This window comes from Phoenix dactylifera, chromosome 12 (assembly GCF_051530095.1).
Source record: "Phoenix dactylifera cultivar Ajwa chromosome 12, Ajwa_hap1_PhDact_Kaust_v1.1, whole genome shotgun sequence".
NCBI classification, from domain to species: domain Eukaryota; kingdom Viridiplantae; phylum Streptophyta; class Magnoliopsida; order Arecales; family Arecaceae; genus Phoenix; species Phoenix dactylifera.
In genome coordinates, this window is record NC_143201.1 from 24,853,089 (window position 1) to 24,875,098 (window position 22,010).

The 22,010-nt window shown below is 44.2% G+C and overlaps 1 protein-coding gene across 5 annotated transcripts; it reads left to right on the forward strand.

Moving 5' to 3' along the window:
• The first annotated feature begins 438 nt into the window (after positions 1 to 438).
• Positions 439 to 21,151, forward strand: LOC103718320 (ABC transporter E family member 2-like). 5 transcript variants are annotated; one of them, XR_016398073.1, is made up of 13 exons: positions 439 to 527; positions 636 to 788; positions 10,881 to 10,966; positions 11,062 to 11,159; positions 11,246 to 11,363; positions 11,445 to 11,534; positions 12,838 to 13,142; positions 13,235 to 13,430; positions 13,511 to 13,696; positions 15,123 to 15,392; positions 18,411 to 18,664; positions 20,230 to 20,371; positions 20,522 to 21,151. XR_016398073.1 is itself a non-coding variant. In XM_089926675.1 (13 exons), exons 2-12 carry the CDS (start codon positions 686 to 688, stop codon positions 20,347 to 20,349), a joined length of 1,818 nt encoding a protein of 605 aa, XP_089782801.1. In that variant the 5' UTR covers positions 439 to 527; positions 636 to 685; the 3' UTR covers positions 20,350 to 20,371; positions 20,522 to 21,151. The 5 variants fall into 5 exon arrangements, 3 of the variants coding, with proteins under 3 accessions (XP_089782801.1, XP_089782803.1, XP_089782802.1); XM_089926675.1 differs by having other exon boundaries at positions 18,419 to 18,664; XM_089926677.1 differs by having other exon boundaries at positions 503 to 537; positions 18,419 to 18,664.
• The last annotated feature ends 859 nt before the right edge of the window (positions 21,152 to 22,010 follow it).

Sequence of the window (22,010 nt, forward strand, 5' to 3'; positions counted from 1 at the left end):
AACAAGTAAGACAAATCCCAATGCGTATTAGTGTGGACCAGATCCGAACGTGCCCAATCGAATAAATTCCAACAATAGGTTAGATTCATGGATGGTATGCTCTAAAATTATAGACATGAATAATCAAGATAGAAGAGAAACATAAACCATAATGTCATTCTTCCAACTTCAACAATTTACCAGATACCCAATACTATACTGTAAGTAGATTGTATTTTTCCAAATATATCGAGATTGCAGGGTGAATAGCTTTTCCCACGTTCCCCTCAAAAAAGGGAAAAAAACAAATCCCAGATTGGTGCACATGATTTTTATGGCTTTGAAAGCTGTGCATCTGTACCTATTTCCAATATATGTGGCCCAATAACATGGAGTTGATGGGCAGGTCCCGTAGCTTGTGAGGCCAGCCGAGTTTCGCCACGTGGCATGCCGACATTCTCCGACTCCTGTCCGAAACCCCGCTTTTATGGTTTTTTTTGATTGGAAGAGTTCTAGGGTTTCTGTATCGGCAAGCACCAGCATCGAGGGTATCCGCGCGTCTCTCTCATTCCTTTCTTTTTATCTCCCAACCTAGGGGTCGTTCGTCGTGGATTTCCTTGACGCCGGAGTTTCCTTTCTGCTTCTTCTGTGAACAGGGTTTCGTTTTGGATCGGCGCGAGGGCGATCTGCTCATCTACGGTGAGCGATGGCGGATCGATTGACTCGTATCGCCATCGTCAGCTCAGATCGCTGCAAGCCCAAGAAGTGCCGCCAGGAGTGCAAGAAGAGCTGCCCTGTCGTGAAAACAGGTTTAATGAATTCTTATTTCGTGAAAAGAAAGCGTTCTTGATCTCAAATTTGGGATTTTTCTCGTGAAATATTGTTCGGGACCGTTGATATCTAGCTGCCTTTGATTCTAGGGAGGTTTTATTTGTTTTTTCTTATTGCTGGAATTATCGTGGGTAATCAATTCTCTTTTTTCTTTAGTAATTATAATTTCTTGAATTGGCAATATTAAAGTTAGCTGAAGGAATTTGAGCTTTTGAGGCCGGTTATCTCGTTTCCTGGTATCTGCCCAAGTGGCTTTGCGTCAATCTCAATGAATCTATAATTTTATTCTTTGTTTGATAAAGATCATACTGGTTTATTGAGCTGCGAAAAATTATTCTTTTATGGGTGCTGGTGGAAGAATTGGAGACAGTGTGCTGTTTCTGTTGAAGGGTTTCGATGGTAAATTGTTTTCTTAAACACCCTTCATGACCTTTGTACTTCTGAATTTTGGGTCATAATACCGATGAGTGTTTGGAAGGGTGATATAATTGGGTTTAAGAAGCATCTATCACTTTTCATGACATAATTTCGGGTTTAAGAATATTGTATTGGCTGAAGGGTGATATTTTGAAAAATTATGTGTAATTGGGAGCAGATAGAATTCTAGTTCTCTGCTGACTCTGTCTTGGGCTTCCACAGCTCCTCACTAGAGTAAATTATTTAAGTTCTCTATGTAGGTAGATCCAGACTTTGCATTACAGATAATTGGGTTTGTTTGGATGCTGGTAAAAGAAAGAAATGCTAATGAAAATAAGGTTGATTAATTATTGCACCAAGTTTACCCATGAGTATGCGTAATGTGCCCATAATTGAATCTTCTTTTTAAATTTCTTTCCTTAGTTTTCATTATTGCTGAACATTGCCAAAGGTAATGGTGTGAATAGTGGAGGAAATACCTTTTCTGACTACAGGTTTTAAGCTTTGAATGAAAATTTTCACTTGAAGTGGAGACACCAGCACAAAATATGCAAAATGGAAATTCATAGCTGATGAGGTATTCTAAAGGTACACAGGTTTCCTATGTACCATTAGTTAAAAAAAAATCACGGTTGTTCTGTTAAGCTGCATGATTGTGTAGCTCTCTAGAGCACAGACACTTAAAGAAATGTTCACATGTGAGTTTCAAAATATTGCTTCTTTTACCCATTGGAGGAGTAAAAGTTATCGAGCAAAGGATAGAATACAGGCAACAAACAAGAGAAAAATGCATGAGTATACCTTTATGAATATGGCAAAAGTAGAATAAATGAGTCAGGTTTCTGGAAGTTCCAACCCAAAATCCATTAAGAAATGATGGATTTTGAATGCAGATATGAACTCGATACTAACTGCAGCTTCCATACGGAATCCTAATTTGGTTTGTTTTGAGATTGAGTCTATATTAATTTGCACATAGGAATTGGAAGAGGGGGAGGGTGGCGAGCTAAGGAAATCGAGACAAAAAGGAGGACGGGGACATCATGGAAGCAGAGTTGGGTGGATTTATAGTTAGTGTAGGATGTGGTTGGTGAGAAGGGGAACTGAAGGCAAGGTTTCAATATTGGAAACATCAGAAATCTTAGTGGAAGTTGATACTTATGTTATTTGGACCCTTTGGTATAACCAAAAATACGCTTACTTGGCACTTAAATACTGATGTTGGTATAACATTAGGACATAGTTTTATAAGAAGAATTTTTTATATCGAAAGGGTCCGATGCTTAGATGTGTACCCACATGCGACGTGCGAATCCAGTTCATGTAATATAGGTTGATATTGAGATATCGGGATTTTGCTTTTTTTTTTTTTTTTTTTGCTAAACCGGGCGATCTATACAACACGTGTACGGATACACCCAATAAAATCGGAAAACAAAACATCCCGGAGCTCCCGAGGTAGCTCCCCGTCCCCAGCCCATAAGATGCTACTGGCATGGTTAGCCACATACGTGGCCACCCAATCCGCAGCCCCGTTGGCTTCTCTAAACACATGCTTCGCCTGGACCACCCCTCCGTCCCTCATCATCAACCCAATATCGCGGAGCAAGGGATGGTCGGCAGCACCGGCTCTCAGACCCCCCTGGATTCAACTAATGACCGTAGCCGAGTCACCCTCCAAGATGACTGATCTAGCTGAGAGCACATGCTGAGCGTGTCGAAGACCCGCCCAGGCAGCTCTTAGCTCCGCTCCAGGGACCGTACAGTCAAATACCTGACAGCCTCCTGCCGCCACTACCCTGGAGGTCGGGTCCCGAATAACAAAACCCGCTCCACCTCTCGTGCCACCATCCAGCACGGACCCATCAAAATTGACTTTGAGGAAGCTTGGGGGTGGGGGCTCCCAGGTGAAAAACACCGTGTGAGGAGCTGCCGAGGCAGAAGGGGAACCCCAGATATCCCGAGCTATCAAAAGTCCATCTAAGGATAAAGCATGACTAAACTCTGCCGCCTGCGCCCGGGCGCTCTCCGCCACGAGCCTAGGCGACTTGCTCTGCTCACCAAAGGTTCGAGCATTCCTGGCCAGCCATATCTGGTATGCTGTGCAGGTCGCTCTAATCGCCTCTTGGCGAGTCAATGGGTTACCCGACCACCAGCGGATAGTTCGTAGGAACTGGTCCCCACGGGTCCAACCATCCCATGGCAGCCCCGCCACACACCACGCCGCCCTCGCCCATATGCACTGAAACAGTGCATGGTCCACCGACTCATCAGCTCCGCATGCCCCGCACTCTGGGGGCAACCTCAAACTCCGTTCGCTCAATACTGCTCTTGTCGGAAGTCGAACCCAAACGACCTTCCATAAGAACAGTGCGACCCTCAGATGGAGGCCTAGGCGCCAGATCCATGCACAATCCGGCCCTGGCTCATGCTCTGGCCGGAGCACACGGGAGAGGTCCCCCACCCTCACTCCGGTCCTACACGACGTGCTCCACACCCGGGTATCCGGACCCACATGCCCCGGGATCGGAAGGGATCTAACCCTCTCAGCCAAGTGTGCCCCAAACATGTGACCCATCCTATCCTCATCCCAGGCAGTCCCGCCCGGCACAAGGAGGTCACAGACCCGCAGTCCCTCCACTGCCTCAATGTCAACCATAGTCGGCCAGCGTCTCAAGGGTAGGGCACCCACCCATGGATCACCAACCACATCAATACTCTGCCCATTTTCTATCAACCATCTAGTGTTCTCCTCGACCATGGGAAGATATCTGGCAATCTCTCGCCACATGAATGAACAGCGACGCCCACTGCGAATCGCCCCTGCAGTGCCAGTACGGCCATATCTGGTAGCCATGGTCTGACTCCAGAAACCCTGTGGCTCCAGCGTGAATCGAGCTGCATGTCGGGCAATCAGCGCCTCACGTCACTCCACCAGAGACGAGACCCCGAGGCCACCCTCACTCACTGGTAGGCAGACACTCTCCCATGCCACTAGATGCATCCCGTGACCCCCTCCATACGACCCCCATAGGAAGCTCCGAAGTAGCCGCTCAATCCTCATTAGCACTGTTTTCGGAACTACTGTGTTGGCCAAGAAGTGGATAGGCATGGAAGCTAGCACTGACCTAATCAGCGTCAATCTACCCATCATGGAAAGTGAAGATGCCCTCCAACCCTCCAGTCTGCTCTGAATCCTCTGCACCAGACCAGAACACTCCGCCACCCATAACCTCTGACCCGTGATGGGTACTCCCAGGTAACTCCAGGTCCCGTCCTGAGCCGGCATCCCAAGTAACCCCCGAATCTCCTGTCTGACCCTATGCTCAGTGCTAGGGCTGAAGGAGATTGTTGACTTCTGAAGGTTTACCTTCTGACCCGACATAGCACAGTACTCCGCTAATACTCTCCTGAGTACTCGTGCATCCTTTACCTGCGCCCTGGCCAGGAGTAGGCAATCGTCTGCGAATAGTAGATGCGATATAGACCGAGACCCTGGGGCGGGAACAAACGCCTCCAGCTCCCGGTTAGCACAAGCACCCCGCAGAGCCCGAGACAGGACATCTGAACAGATGATAAACAAATATGGGGATAACGGACATCCCTGTCTAAGCCCCATAGTAGATCTAAAGAAAGGGGAGGGCGTACCGTTGATCAAGATGGAGAATCTCGACCCCTAGACACACCCCAACACCCACTCAATCCAGGTCTCATGAAACCCGAAGCACTCCAAAGCGCGTCGTAAGAAGCTCCACCGAATCCTATCATAAGCCCGTTCCATGTTCAGCTTGACAGCCATCATGCTTCTTCGCTTAGAGGCCCGTCGCAGATCCCACATCATTTCTTGGGCCAACATGATGTTATCAGAGATATTCCTACCCCCCACAAAAGCACCTTGCTCCTGGCAGATGAGGCCTGGCAGCAGATGCTTCATCCTACCCACCATTATCCTTGCCACCACCTTATAAAGGGTTGTGCACAAGCTGATGGGCCTGAAATGGCTGGGCTCCCTCGCATCCTGGCGTTTAGGTATCAGCGCGACATAGGTAGCTCTCCAATCATCAGGCATCACTGCCTGACTGAAGAAATACCGTACTGCCTCCACCACTGCAACCCGAATGACACCCCAATATCTCCTAAAGAAGAAAGGTGGAAAGCCGTCCGGCCCTGGGGCCTTGTCCCCTGCAAGGGCCCAGACCGCCTCCTGCACTTCCTCCCCTGTCACATGTCGAACCAGGAGTGCATTCTCCGACATTCCGATTTGCGTATCAGCCCTCGGGAGCTGGCCGACATCCCCGGGATCTCTATCCTCCGTCCATCTGGACCGAAAGAAATCTAGCAGTACCTGACTAACCTCTGCCTCCCTCTCCACCTGACGACCAGTCCCATCTCGCAGGGAGCGAATCATGCTCCTCTGCCTCCTGATGACCGTCGTCCGGTGGAAGAAGCTGGTATTCCGATCTCCCTCTCTAATCCACTGGACCCTGGACTTCTGTCTCCAGAAGACCTCATGCTGCCGTAGCAACGAGTGATGATCGGCAAGTAGCCCCCGTAGGCTTATCATATCCGCCTCCGGGAGCTCACCTTCCTGATCTTCCCTGCTTTGAAGATTGCTAATGGCAGCCTCTACCACTTCCATCTTTCTAAAAATATCTCCCACAACCTCGCGGTTCCAACGACGGAGCCGCCTCTTAGTTAGTTCCAATTTTCGTGATACCCTCTGCATGGCATTGCCGTGTACCGGCAAGGACCATGCCTCCCGAACGGTATCCCAGGATTGAGGGTAGGACAACCACACCTTCTCAAAACGGAAAGGGCTATGATGGCCAGTGTCCGAAACTGTTGATAACAACAGTGGACAATGGTCAGAGGCAATACGGGATAAGTGTCTGACCTGGTAGGTGGAAAATCGGATGATCCAATCAAGGCTCGCAATAGCCCTATCTATCCGCTCCCAAACCCTAGTCATACCAGACTGGTTGTTACACCACGTGAATCGCGGTCCCGAGAAACCCAGATCCACTAAGCCATTCTGAGATACAAAATCCCGGAACTCTCTTCGGTCTACTATATCGGTAAAGGGTCGTCCTCCTCTCTTCTCACTCGCACTTAAGATACAGTTGAAGTCACCTATCACCATGGTCGGAAACCCCTGGACAACCAGATTAGTAATCTCGTCCCAGAGAACTCTCCTATTCCTATAATCAGTGCTCGCATACACCCCACACAAAACCCATGGAGCCGCATCAGGCTCGGTAATGATCATGATAACCTGTTGGGGGCAGTTGTGGAAGACATCTACAGACGCCACCCCCCGCTTCCATAATACCAAAATACCCCCTGAAAGCCCTTGGGAGTCTATCGCATAGGACTCCCAGTCAGCCTCCAGACGACGCTGTACACAACGAAGTCCGTTACCAGACAATCGCATCTCATAGAGGAAACAGATCTCTGGGCTATGCACCTGCACTAACCTCCTGAACGACGTCCTAAAGGACGGCTTACCTGCCCCTCTGCAATTCCAAGCTAGGATCCTCATGGAGAAAGTCTGAGAAGTCGGCCACAGGCTCATCCACCCCCTGGGCCATCGGGTCCAGCACTACCTCGGGGTGCATCCCCCCTAGCTGACCGTCATCCTCACTCACTCCGGAGACAGCCCGCATAACAGCCGCTCGGACCCTCTGTACCACCGTCGGATGATCCACCGCCAGTGTACTGGTGGTCCCTGCGACCGCAACCCGGTCATCACTGGTCTCCCTACTATCCCCCCGGGGCACCCCCTCCCGGGCAGCCTGAGCCAGCTGCTCAGCCTCAAGGTGGCTAACTAAAGCCCGACCCCCTGCCCCATGGGCCCCACCGCCTAGGTCACACTCGTCCGGGCTAGACTCCTGCGGGGGGTATACTATGACTCCAGTGCCTGCCAGAGAGGTCTCTGGCCGGGGTCTCTCCCCCACCTGAGGTGGGGAACCAAACCAGAATACTGTAGATGCTCCCCGTGCTGGATCCTCGATGGTGTCCATCAGGCCAGGCACACTCAGTGCTCCTGGTGACCCGAGCCTCTCTCGTCCTACAGTCTCCGGTTCCATCACATCATGGCTGCTCGCCGGGCCCATACCCTCGCCTATAAGGCCAAACTGGAAAGGACCAAGCCCCGAGAGAGCAGCCCCGGGGTCAGCCAGCTCACGAACAGTCTCACTCGGAGCCAACTGCCCGCGGGGCCCAGCCAGCATGGGCGGCTCGCCAGGCAGGCCTGGCCCACCAGGCGCGCGCGGCCCGCCAGGCCCGCGCGCGACGGAGCCCTTGGGCGCGCGGGACCCCCTGGGAGCGTCCGACCCATTTGAATCACGCGCTCCCGTGGGCGCCAAGGGCACCCGAATGACACGCGCGCGCGCACGTGCCGTGCGCATCACGCGCAACGCACGTGCGCGCGCCTTACCCATGCCAAAGGACCCCAATGGGCCCTTGTCGACTCGCGGCCCATCATCCCTGGGCCGCTTGCCCGACGGGCCCGTGGTCCCACCCGCGTCGGTCTGTGGGCCGGGTATTGCGACCGGGCCAGCCCAATGCACGTCCGGCCCAGGCTTACTAGGCCCACCATACGGGTCAACCCGGCCGACTCTGGGTTGAAACGCCGAGTCGACTCGGTTGCTACCGCGGTGGGATTCCGGTGCTCCGTCGCCCTCCCCCTCCATCGGCGTTTTCAGCGGCGAGTGGCGACGGGCGATCTTGGTTGGTTTCTGCCAACCGTCGCGGTCCAGAGGGGGTATGACCGGTGAGCTAGCCCGGTCTTCCGGAGACAGCGGCCGAGGCGAGGGCGCCTTGGCCTTCGGCTCGGCCGTCTTCCCCGGTCGCGGCAGCGGCGACGGCGGCGGCCCTCGTGGGAGCCGGGGTCGGTTTGCCACTAACCATGGCCCAAAGATCAGCCCTTGGTCGACCTCCCCGGTTCCCATCTCCGGCCCTATTTGAGAAGCCCCCAAATCCACTCCCACCTCCTCCGACTGCTCCGGCGCCGAATGACAGCACGCCTTCACCGAGTGGCCAACCCTGCCACAACCGGTACAGTAGTCGCCAATATTCTCGAAGACGAAGGGCTGCCACCGCACCCTCGTCTTTCCCCGAATTAGGACCCCCGGGAGGAGGGGCTCGGTGGCATCGATCGCCACCTTCACCCTAGCGAAGCCCATGGCTCGCCGTTGTTCGGTCACCCCGTCAACGGCGAGCGGTCCGCCCCGCTTGGGTAGCTATTTTCAGTATGGTCGCGGCCGACCAATATTCCGGCGGGAGCCGGGGTAGCCGGAGCCATACAGCGGCCGTTTTCACGGCTACCTCCCCCGGCACAAACTCCGGCATCCACGGCTCCATGGCGAGGAGTTGCCCCGCCACCACCCATGGGCCGCCGTTGAGCGCTCGGTCTCGGTCGGCCGTCGACCCAAATCTCAGGGCTAGGTGGTCGTCGGCTAGCAGCACGGCCTCCACCTTCCCTGCCAATCTTCCTCGGGTGGCCACATCCTTGGCCACCCACTCGGCCGGCACCCGACGGCCGAGGCTGCGGACCACCACCGAGAGGCCGTCCCACTCCCTGCGAGCGGCCTCGATGGGCGCCTCCGACGGCTCGAAAACCGTCGGAAAGCGGCGACTCAACCGAGCCACATCCGCTTCCGAGGGCCAGTGAGTCACCCATGGCCCCAGCCTCGCCGGAGCCCTGGATGTCTCCCCCCGTCCCGCAAGATTTTTACCCTTACCTTTGCCCATACCTTTGCCCGCCACCACTGCCGCATATGTCCTTGTCCCCGAAGGGCCCGCCTGTTGATCCATCGGCGTAGCTCCGGCGAAGCTTGTCCCCGGACCTTTGCCCATACCTTTGCCCGCCACCACTGCCGCATTTGTCTTTGTCCCCGAAGGGCCCGCCTGTTGATCCATCGGCGTAGCTCCGGCGAAGCTTGTCCCCGGACCTGCACACAGAGAGTTAAAGGAAGGAGCAGTTATCAGGGAAAAAACGACGGCCCCACCTCAGCCCCCGGTAGACTCCCGTGCCCCCCACGGAGGAGAACCTCGCCGAGGGCCGCCGGTGACCTCGCCGGAGAAGCAAATAGCCGTGAAGACTAGCCGTTAGGCTGCAGAACAACTAGGGACAGTAGCCGTTGGCTTCTCTCTCTAGAACCAGAGTTTCTCTCTCTGGACCAAAATTGAGGATTTTGCTTTTTCTCATCTGATAATAATAGCTGGTAAACATGGAAAGATAATGAGATCTTTGGGATTTTGGTAGGTACCATACGACCTGAGATTTGCAATATTGGCCAATCTCAAAGTTAGTTACTATTTGAAGGCATTAGTCTGAATATTTAGTACTAAAAAAGTTAACTTAAGATTGTAATGGATAGGTTGCAAAAATCACCTGATATTATATTGAGATTTCTCTACATGCATCATCCAAAATAATAAGGTTGACATATTAGTTAGACCATATTATTGAGTGCCTGATATTGATACAAAGCAGTATATTGTCCAAGATGATAGCCTTGGGTGGGGTATAGCACTGGGTTTTGGATTTTTTTTTTTTTTTTTTTTGTGTGTGGAGGGGTTGGGGGAAGAAGCGATGGCAGGAAGCCAAGTAGATGGAAAAGGACTTATATGGGGAACAAGAGAGCTGATGGGGAAGTCATGAGATTTAAGCAATTTACAAGAAGGTTGGGAGTTGTCTCGATATGGGGTGTGTACCAAACTGTACCATATTAAACTGACAACATACTGATGTGGTATCCGGTATCGAAATTGCAAACCTTGGTTAATAGGATTGCATGACTCAAGGTTCTACTTCTTAGAGTGGAGCTTATTTGACCAGCAAATTCTATGAGGCAATTTTTCACTATGCCCATCTTTATAGTAACTTGCCTTAAAAATGCCATGTGAAGTTGGCATCAAGATTTGCGGTACTAATGCGTACCTCCCCATACCGAGCGTATTGTGCTAGTAATCGTATTGGTACTGAATTAAGACTCGATGATAGGACTTGGTACATAGAACTGACTCCCACATCGGGCGTACTAATATTATACCAACATGGCACTGGTACGGGATCCGGTACCGAGATGGTGAACCTTAGTTAGTAGTAAAGTAATGTGAATACGATTACAATGTTGTACTAGAGCATGCAAATATTGATTTTCTAAATTATGAGGTTAACTAAGGAAAAGAAGGGAAAAAGTGAGGTTGTTGTTGTCTTGTTTTGCTCAAAAATCTCTAAACATTCTATGATGTACGCTGAACTTTGACTAGTGAACTGTGCTAGAAACTCTAGTGCAGAAGCCATCATTAGGTTTAACCTTGCAAAATAGTGATTTTTGACAAATTTTGATAGTTTAAGCGTCATACAGTGTATTTTTTGCTTAGTTTAATGATATGGACCTTTGCAGGTTGTGGTGTGTTTTTGATGGTAGATCTCTCTCTCTAGCAGGAGGGGCTATCTCTCTATTTTTGATGCTAGATGCGTTATGTATCATCATTTTTTCTCCAATTTGAAAGAAGGGTAGTTGTTGTTGTTATTGTTATTATTATCATTGTTATTACTATTGGATAGTAGAACCATTAGTATGCTCCCTTTTTTTTTATTTTTTTGCTGCTCTGTAAGACTGATGTTGCTTCTAATCTGGCAGGAAAACTTTGTATAGAAGTCACTCCTGCATCGAAAATTGCTTTCATTTCTGAGGAGTTATGCATCGGATGTGGTATCTGTGTCAAGGTCTATAATGTGTTCTCTGCTCTACATCTGTGGACTTTTCGGTTCGTATGTCTACTCAACTTTGTTGTTATATTGCCTTGTGAATTGTGATGCAGAAATGTCCTTTTGAGGCAATTCAGATTATCAACTTACCAAAGGATTTAGTTAAAGATACAACCCATCGCTATGGACCAAATACCTTCAAGTTGCATAGGTTAGTAGAACATGTGATGTTTTATCCTTTTTTTATAATTTTTAAGATTCCATGAAAGACACTGATAAAAAATAGTCTAACTGCAGGTTACCCGTTCCAAGACCTGGGCGGGTGTTGGGCCTGGTTGGAACAAATGGCATTGGGAAGTCAACTGCCCTTAAGGTGTTGGCTGGGAAGTTGAAACCCAACCTGGGTCGATATAATGTAATGCCCATTTGACTTATTTACCTATATATGTTTCTGGAGTTATTTGTGCACTTAACTTTATTTCTCCTTTCTTTCCAGAATCCTCCTGACTGGCAGGAAATTTTGACATATTTTCGGGGATCCGAGCTCCAGAATTACTTTACACGCATTCTGGAGGACAATCTGAAGGTGCATGCATTCTCAAACTTAGTTGATTGTTATGAACTCTGGGTCCGAACCAATTTGCCCTGTAAGGTTTTCCATATTGCATGTTATAAATACTACATTTACTATTGTCACTGTTTAATTTTAGGTTTATATTAATCATAAACCATTTGGTTAGATATGCATGCTTGCTCTTTGAGCTACAGTGCCATTTGTGATATCAATCATGTAAATTATCAGATGACTAAGCCTTTCCCAGTGTAACTTTAATTGGACCAGCAGATATATTCTTTCCATTTCAATTGAGTCTTGATTTCCTGCACATTCTGAATGAGGCTGTAATGCTTTCTTACGTAGCTCCGTCACATTGTATTTAGAGATTAACTTTATGGCAAAGCATTAATTTTAACATTTAGATACAAAACTTAATTTTTTAAAAAATCATATTGCCTCTCCTTTATATTATGTTTAAGTAATTTTATTGTGTTGTAAGCTTAAGTTTATATCATTTGCAATTATAAACTGATCTATTGCATCCTTAGTCTATAGTATCTTATACCTTTGGGATGTTTAGGTTTATACCTGGTGCAGTGCGAACCTTTCTGGACATTACAATAAATATTTGAATGTTGATTGGTGGAAATTTAACTAACTGCAGCTGATGTCTTTTGAGTGGCGCAGTGGTTGTCATTTTATAGTAAAAGAGCACATGCTTCTTGGTATATGCTTTGGAACTTTGATTTTATTTTGGGGAATTCTGTTGGGATATTGTGGCACATCATGGATATCAAAAGAAGATGGTTATAATGCCGATGGCTTATTGTCTAGATTTTTGGGATGAAGTTATAAGTTTAAATATCCATATTATGAATAGCTTGAAGAGAATGCTGGTATAGGTGATATATAATGATTTGGAACATCAAGTGGAGCCAGCTGCTTTAAGTGATTGATGGGTCTCTGTGTTATGAAGCTAAGGCCTGCCTTAGATTGAATGTTTTAGTCATTGTAACATGAAATTGTCAGCTGTTAGGTACAAGTGGAGATATGGCTAGCTTTGGGTTTTAATTACCTATGCTATTTAGAATGCTTACTCTAATAACTGCTTACACTAAAAGTTGTGTAAGTAGCTTTGCTACTGCAAGCACTTTAACCATGTACGCCTACTAGCCTGCCATTATTTCAGTATTTCAGTCTGCAGATCTAGCTGCCGGTATAACTAATACCGCTTGAACTATCATGATTGATTCTGGTTTCTTCTATTTTCATTGATAGAACTATTTTCCTTGCAGCTTTCTCTTTTCACTAATTACTTTCTAGCATATAACAGGCAATTATTAAGCCCCAGTATGTTGATCACATACCCAAAGCTGTTCAAGGGAATGTCGGCCAGGTGCTTGACCAGAAAGATGAGAGAGATATGAAGGCTGAACTGTGCATTGATCTCGAGTTGAATCTGGTTATTGATCGTAATGTGGGTGATTTATCCGGTGGAGAGTTGCAGCGATTTGCAATTGCTGTGGTTGCTATACAAAATGCAGAAATTTATATGTTTGATGAGCCATCAAGTTATCTTGATGTAAAACAGAGGCTTAAAGCTGCACAAGTTATTCGGTCCTTGCTCGGACCTAGCAGGTACAGGCAATTTCCATTTTACAATAACTTTGTTGTTTAAATGGTTCCATTTGAATTAAGATTCTATAACTCACTTAGTTTTCCTTTCTCAGCTATGTGATTGTTGTGGAGCATGACCTCAGTGTCCTAGATTACTTATCAGATTTCATTTGTTGCTTGTACGGGAAGCCGGGAGCTTATGGAGTTGTTACTCTACCTTTCTCTGTCCGAGAAGGAATTAACATTTTCTTGGCTGGTTTTGTTCCAACAGAAAATCTCCGTTTTCGGGATGAATCACTCACATTTAAGGTAACAATTTCATATTGTAATCATTTTTTGCAATACAATGATACTCCAGTATTATAGTTTGATATTCTTGCCCTTTCCAGGTTGCTGAGACTCCTCAAGAGAGTGCTGAGGAGATCCAGGCATACCAACGGTACAAATACCCTACCATGAATAAAACCCAGGGTAATTTCAAGTTATCTGTGATCGAAGGTGAATTTACTGATTCTCAGATCATTGTCATGCTGGGTGAAAATGGAACAGGGAAGACAACATTTATTCGGATGCTGGTATACTACATTGTCTTATCTTCTGACCTGCATGTCCATTGTTGTAATCTTCAACTCATTTTGACCTGATAATGCAAGTTAGCTTAATTATGTTGGTAATTAGTGAAAACCTGAGGTTGGATGAGTGTATTTGAGAACTGAACGGAAATGCTATTGCAGGTGAAAGGGAAACTTTAAGAGGATTAGAAATAAATATGCTTGATTTATGTTAAACACCTCACTTCGCACTTCTCCATGACATCTGATGAAGTTGTGCAGATTATAGCTGTCATTTACTAGATGTTCTGTTACATACTGCAAATTGCACCTGAACCAGATGTTTTAGCCCAATTGAGTTTTATGACCTCACTTGTGAAGCAAGATCTGTGATTTGAAGTGGCTGTTTTCTGGTTATGACATCACATGAGAGCAGGCTTGGATGGACTGTTGAAATTGCACACATGAGAGTTGTTTGGTGCTGCACTTGACATCAAATTGGATGGTGAGAGAGAGGTTAGATAGGATGCGGATTTTCTGATTACAATGGATTGCGACATGCTGGGTTAATCAAATTCAAGCTAAATTAAATGGGGCAGGATTATAATTTGAACATACTAGTATTTTGCATGTGCTGTGCGCAGAGAGAGAGAGGTGCAGTAGCTGTGCGTATTTACAGTGTGGGTCCCCTAGATGGAAATGTCACTTATGGTGTCTGGGTTCGCATTCCCAGGAGTTCTCTTTATATAGTAGTAAATGTTATGAGGAGTTTGCACATGCTTTAAAATTGGTCACATGCAATCAAATGTGAAATTGATATTTTAGTTATTTAATCATGTGAGACTGATGATTAAATTTGGATAACTAGTGACACAGTTAAATGATTTGGTTAAGTGCCCAAATGCTTGCATGCAAAAAATATTTACTGTGCATAGTTGTCACTTCCAACATATTGGCATAATCCTTCTGTACCATCTTGTTGCATCATCACTCTAGACAATACCTTTTTCTCTTCCTCTTCATATACAGGTCTTGGTGTATACTATTGGTTGCTCATCTTCTTTTGTAATGGATAGGCTCCTAGGGGGACGATATAATAAAAGTTTCTTCAAAAAAAAAAGAAGAAGCAAGGTTCATTGTCTCGGTACTGGACCCCATACCGGTGCCACAGTAGCACAGTGTCGGTAAAAGAAAAAGTAAGGTTCGTCATTTCGGTATCAACCCCGTGCTGTTGCCATGTACAGTATGAGATTTTTTTTGACGCATCGAGTGTTGGTACGCCATCCGTATTGGATACCGGTATCAAACCGGTACGGTACAGTACACTCTGTACTGTCCGGTTCAGGCCAGTAAGGCGTACCTTAAAAAAATTATCCTGATATTGTATCATAGCTGATTATTTACCTTGCTTTGCTGGCTTCCCTTTTTGACTTTGTTGCAACTTCTACAGGCTGGATTATTAAGGCCTGATGCGGTGGAAGGTACTGATGTTGAAATACCTGAATTCAATGTTTCATATAAGCCTCAAAAGATCAGTCCAAAATTTCAATCTACTGTAAGACACTTGCTGCATCAAAAAATTCGGGATTCATACATGCATCCTCAGTTCACAACTGATGTCATGAAACCTCTGCAAATTGATCACTTAATGGACCAAGAAGTTGTAAATCTTTCTGGTGGAGAGCTGCAAAGGGTGGCATTGTGTCTATGTCTTGGGAAGGTTTGTATGATTATTTTAGCAACTTATGCACTTCTATTAATATTTTTCTTTCTTTTATTTGTACAACGCTGGTAATAGGTTTTCTATAAATTTGTTTCCTGCATTAGATATTAGATATTTTATTTTATTTGGAAAGGATAATAAAATATAGCAAGTACCGTATAAAATGATAATGACCTTATAGAATATTTTCTTGTTATGTAAATAAGAAATATATTTTTTAAAAGAAAATAAATTAGTTTGTGAAATCACGATGGATTAATTATTCCCATCGAAGGACCATTCCTTTTTTTCATATGGGTATTGTTTTGCAAGTAAACCTTTTTAACCATATTATATTGTGTTCCTTACAGGACCTTAATTTACTTTCAAATAGCTTAGGAATTTCTGCCCTCACTTGGACATAAATTATTTTATTTAGTGCCATCTCAACTAGGGCATCTGGTGCAGTTACCCAAGCATTTGCTTATGCTCCAAAAAAGCCATTTAGATTACAAAGAAAGGCAGAGATCCTTCTATTACTATAGATCTGCTAATCTAGATTTGAATTCCAAATATATTGTCTTTCTCCAATTAAAACTTACCTAAAACAGTCACTAACATTACAATATTCTGAAAACATACATATGGATGTAATTCACTCTCCTATGTTCCTAGTTGCTTGGAAAAATTAATGTGCATAATGCAAATATTGTATTATAAACCTTCATAAAAATCCCTTTGATCATTATTGCATATAGATCAAATATTGTATTGTAAGTCTTGCATTTTCGGACATGGCCGTGGCTGTTGAAATCAAGGTTTTAAAAGCTGGTACTGGTTTTGGTTGGACAGGTAGCATAGCGGGCTGTCCTTGTACCGTACCGGGATTCCAAAAGCCCCTCTTTTTATTTCTAAGGCGTGCTATGCTATTAGGGTGTTTTTTTCTTGCTTTTTAGTGTTTAGTTGCATTTTCAGTGGATTTGTGATATTGGAGTATTTATAGCAATCGATTGAGTTAGCATGGATCCATAAACTAAGGACATTTATAATTAAAAATGGCAAATAAAGTATGATATTGTAGAAAGAAAATGTATATAAAGTTAATTCCTAGTAGTGTCTATGGTCCTCGTAGACATCCGGGTCTTGTTCGTAATCCCCATCCCTGCTGGTCATATGATGTCCGATAGTGATCTGGCTGTGGCTCCTGATATTGTGGTTGTGTGTGCATATGGTAGTCGTAGGAGTAGTAGGAGATAGCGCGTTACTCTGACTTCTGTCTATACCCCAATCAGTAGGTGGGGTGATATGAATATTCCGATCACCATAGATAAGATGAGTGGAATATTGCATAAGGATTGTACCTGTGGAGCATATTGTCTGCTCTATTTGATGCAGAGGAGATGTGCCTCCGACGTAAGATGAGATTTATTACGCACTATAGCTATCCAAAACATTGGTAAATCTGTCACCAATCTCTACTTCCTCCATTTGATGTAACATACTCTCTCAGGTAAGCTCATCTCCTTTCACCTCTCATCTAATTTTTGCCATCAACTTGGTTTCTAATGTGTTAGCTGTGCATATAATCCTGCTACCCTAGCTTCTCACAATTGACTCTCCAATTTCTCTATATATCTATCTCTATAACCTTGATCTTGTAATGTCATGACATGCATAACCCATGGATCCTCTCCTTTTGTAGAATAACATCTCCTTGTCATTTCTAAATTTCGTTCAGGTTCCGTGGTCTTGATCTTGCATAGCATGCATGAATTGTCTCGTCAGTGAATGGATCGAGCTCCTGAGAATAACCACCATCACCTCTAGTTTGTCTACCCTGACCTCCAAACCCATTATTGGAACTTCCATTATCATCTTCATTGGTATCGTAAGAATAATGCAGGTAAGCAGGGATCTAATGGCTCTAGTGTCTTGCTATCATTATCCCGGATTAATATGTCGTACCGCCCTGACTGGCCCTGGAGGCATGTGCACTGTCCCACGACCTGAACATTTGCCAGTCGAATCATTTATCAAGGACATGCTAGAAACTAGTCTATCATAGCAATGATGGAAAGCACTTATGCTGGGAGGTTATTCCTTATTTCAGACACGCTCATACCTTTTTAACTTGATCCATTGTCACATTCTCTTCTCTATGCTCCAAACACAAAAAATTAATATTCACTGGAAGGGGAAGCAATACAGTACTAAATAGTATGGTTCAAATGAGATAGAAGGGCAAGCAAGTGAATGTAGCTCTCAAACTACTACTCTTTGCTCCCTTTGACTTTACTAATAACGGGATCGAACTTTCAAAAGGGTTGATTAAGGCACCCTATCTAGGTGCCAGACCCGTACTAGTACCATCTGGTACAACGTAGTTATGTCCAGTATGGGGTCGGTTCGGTGTATCGAGTCTTGATACGCTCCTGTATCGAGTTTCGGTTCGGTACCAGTATGGTATGCTATGCCCAGTACAGGATGGTACACATCGGTGCGGTGAACCTTGAGTGTGATGCTTCCTATTTCTTTACATAGTTGTCTATAAGCTAACCAACTGAAACCTCTGTACCTTACCATGTGGAAGAGTAGCCATAGTGGAATCCTTCTTCTCTTGGATGTTTGGATGTTCTCATAATGCAATGCAATAATTACTATTGTGGGTATGGCTGCCCAGAATGGTATGTTCTGCATACAAATCATTATCTTATTCAAGTGACAGATAATTTATTGTCATTATTTTGCTCCATGTCTTTGCGTACTTATGTTGGCACCAGGTTACATCATGCAATATGTTTATCCTTCATTAACACTAAATTCCAGATTTGAAATTAAAAACACAAGAGATTGGTGTGTTAATAAACCTCCTTTTATAGTCTAATTTGTCTATATGATTGTCGTTTCATAATATACATACTGTTGGATCATAAAAAAATTGTTTAGATGCTAGGAATGCATTTTTTTTAAAGAATGTGTTTCATGGTATTTATTGTTTCATTTTTAATTCTCTTGCTTTGTCTTGATTGAGGTTAGCTGTGCAGCCTGCAGACATATATCTGATAGATGAACCAAGTGCTTATCTTGATTCAGAGCAGCGTATTGTCGCCTCAAAGGTGATAAAAAGGTTTATCCTCCATGCAAAGAAAACTGCTTTCATTGTTGAGCATGATTTTATCATGGCTACCTACTTGGCCGACAAAGTTATTGTGTATGAGGGGCAACCCTCTGTGGACTGTTCTGCCAATGCACCTCAGTCATTAGTATCTGGCATGAACCGCTTCTTATCTGTAAGTGCTACTCAATGTATTATGTGATTTTTTCATTTATCTTATATATTCTGTTCTTTCATCTATTTATCATAGTTATTTTGAATTTGGTGATACCTAAACCTAATTTCACTAACTATATGTGTCAACTTTATAGTTCTAATTTTCATTATCAAATGGTTCTTTTTTTGACATCTATCTTCTGTAAATTTGTTTTCCATTTCTGGTTAATTGCTAGACAGAGGCCTGCAATCAACTTTGAAGACCAGATCAGCTACAACCTTCCTTTTGGTTATTTGAGCTTATTTATTTAACCTGGGTGTAATCATCAAAGATCCCCTGGATTTGGAGAGGATTCTAGGGAAGAGTTTAGATGTAGAAGAATAGGACAGAACATAGAGGGAGCTGCATTCAGTTCTGAGACATGTTTAGCTAAGGTGCCCAACCAAAACAGAATCACTAAAAGATCCAGATTAGAATATTTTGGTGTATTACATGCCTGGTCAACATTATGCTCAAAGAATCATGCCTAGGTGGGGGAATGCACATGGACCTGCATCTGACTGCCATCTGATGTTCAATGGGTGGCTACCTGGTAAACATCAGGCTGCAGGCTGATGTCATTCTGATAATCAAACTTAAAAATTTTCTATAAAGCTTTTGATGATTTGCATCTTGCTGAAATGCCCGACAAGACAATATTGATTTTTTGTGGAAATGGTGGGCTACCTGTTAAATTGCAAATATTTTTAACTCTGGTAGGATACCCAGGGCTATTTTCCATGCAATGTTACTTGGACATGAGACGTGTTAGTTGAGGTGTTCAGAAGATCCAACGTGACACCATTGAAAAGCTGAGGTAACATGTCTGTGTACACAAGAATGTCATGCAGCAATGTCTGGTATAGGGTAGCAATGGCTGGTGCACATCTCTGATGTGGCAGTATTTTTCCTAGTAATGCCAGTCGCTGATATGAAAAGATGATCTTTTGAAGTGCCGAGGTATGCCTTGTCAGGAATCAAGTATCCCGGTGTCCCAGTTCTTCTAAAGTGCCAAGCTGCCATGCTTTTAACATGATGCAGTCCTGAAATTTAGAGTCCTGCCAACTGTTCTTCAGCCATTGTTAGGAAGTGCTACTCTTGTGTAGTAGTGTTTCTAAAATGTGTTCCATATTGAGATTGCAAATCTACTTTTTATAGAAACATTATCTGTGAATATAATCCAATTTGTCTATTTCATACCTTTCTGTTCATTAACTTTGTTAAGGGAAACCTGAATAATTTTCATCCAATATACTTGCTACTTGTAAGAAGGGGAAACCGGGATAGCTCCTATTTGAAGAAAGCTGCAAAGTTTGATTCTATTCCAATTTCCTGTCAACTGTATGCGTTCAATTTATGATCTTTGGTTTATTCTGTTTTAACGTTGCAGTTATTTTATAATAAACATGTGATGGATATAATTCTCTTTTTCTGGAAAAAATTGATTCATATTCATTCTTGTTCCATGTTTATTTTGCAACCTCTTAATATATTTTTGATCTTATTAACCATGAGCTTGCATGTTTTGTTTATCATGGAAACAGCACCTCGATATTACTTTTAGGCGAGATCCAACTAACTACAGACCTCGTATAAATAAGTTGGATTCTACGAAAGATAGGGACCAGAAAGCTGCTGGATCTTATTATTACCTTGATGATTAATGTAACAATAGATGATATGCAGGTCTCTCTCTCTCTCTCTCTCTCTGGGTGGATTGTGTTGGTGATGGTCATTGCTTGCATGCATGCTTTTTCAGTGTTTACGTGCATGAGAATGTCCTCTTCCAGTTCCACCTCGGTGCGTCTGACCTGTTCTTGCCATATTGCTTTGCAGGCTATTTCTTCATCATCTGTCTTTCTCTCATTGATAAAGATGAATGGGTCAACTAAGCAATCTGCCATGATAATGAAGATCTGGCATGATACATGAAGATCCACCTTGATACAGGAAGATCTGCCATTGTACATGAAGACCACCAACGACATTTTCTGTTTTGATTAAAAGCTTTAGGTTTGAAGTTTTTCTTCCCCTGTCTGCTGTTTGTTGATGTTGTCACGAGTCTCCACTCCAAAGGAAACGTTGGATCTTGCTTTAGTTCGTCTAATGAGGCTGAGCTTTTAGAAACGGAGGAGCAACTGCATATAGGTTGCAATGATCCCGCTTGATGGTGGAGTTATGACATGTCTCAGACATCATCTACCCTATGAAGATCTTGCTGGTGTTTAATCAGTTATCCATACAAATATTGATCGACGCACATGGATTCAGAGTTAGTTTTAGGAAAGTATCGAGCTTTCCATCTTTCTCAGCAGTGCTTGTTACCAGTTGAGATGGACAGCAATCTTCCTCCTGGTTTAATTATGTGACACGGGTTCTTGTTTCCTGCTCTGAATTCTTGTTGGTAATGGGGTAAAATTATTTATTCATTTATTTATTTTGATTATGAAGAGGTTATCATGACCACTAGTTATGGTGCTGGCCAAACTGCACCATGTTTGCAGTATACATATATATATATATATATATATATATATACACACACATACATATATATACACAGACATATATATACACACATATATACACACACACACACTGAACTAATATATATATCATCTGAACTAATGCTCATATATATATATATATATATATATATATATATATATATATATATATATATATATATATATATATATATATATATATATATATATATATATATATATATATATATATATATATATATATATATATATATATCATCTGAACTAATGCTCCCACTTTACTCATGATTTTGGCTGTTAACACGTGCCCACGCCTCGGCCAGGAGAGGAGAATGGGCTGGTAAGATCCTGGAGCCAGCATGTAACACGTTGGCATCATGGTTTCTGAGAACAATACCCGCATCTGCATTATTAGAGTTAGGAAAGCAGCAGAACCATCTGTACTGACTTCAAACCAATTGAAATGTTTGGGAGCCAAACGATAAATCGGTACGAAGGAGATATGCCTCTCTGGACCATCACATGCATGTAATCCGAACGCCCTAGCATTAACGGTGACGGCATCAGCATACTCCATCTTGATGTTGCAATACCCAAGCTCTTCCGATCTTTGAGGAAATCCATACTTGTTTGTCGATGGTTAGGAAGGCCAATTCTGAATTAAAAGGTTATCTGTCCTCCTACCTTCCATCTGATGCTTACTAAACAAAGCGAGAAAATATAAAATATATAAATAAATCTATGCTTAAGTTTTTGAGGTGGGTGGTGATTTTAACATGGTATCAGAGGGCTTGGATGCCATCATTATCTCTGTAACA

Excerpts from the sequence above, each read along its gene's own strand:
- LOC103718320 (XM_089926675.1), top strand. The coding sequence starts at position 686 with ATGGCGGATCGATTGACTCGTATCGCCATCGTCAGCTCAGATCGCTGC. Across the intron at positions 11,535-12,837 it reads TTCTGGAGGACAATCTGAAG|GCAATTATTAAGCCCCAGTA; the intron begins GTGCATGCATTC and ends AGCATATAACAG. Across the intron at positions 15,393-18,418 it reads TGTGTCTATGTCTTGGGAAG|CCTGCAGACATATATCTGAT; the intron begins GTTTGTATGATT and ends TTAGCTGTGCAG.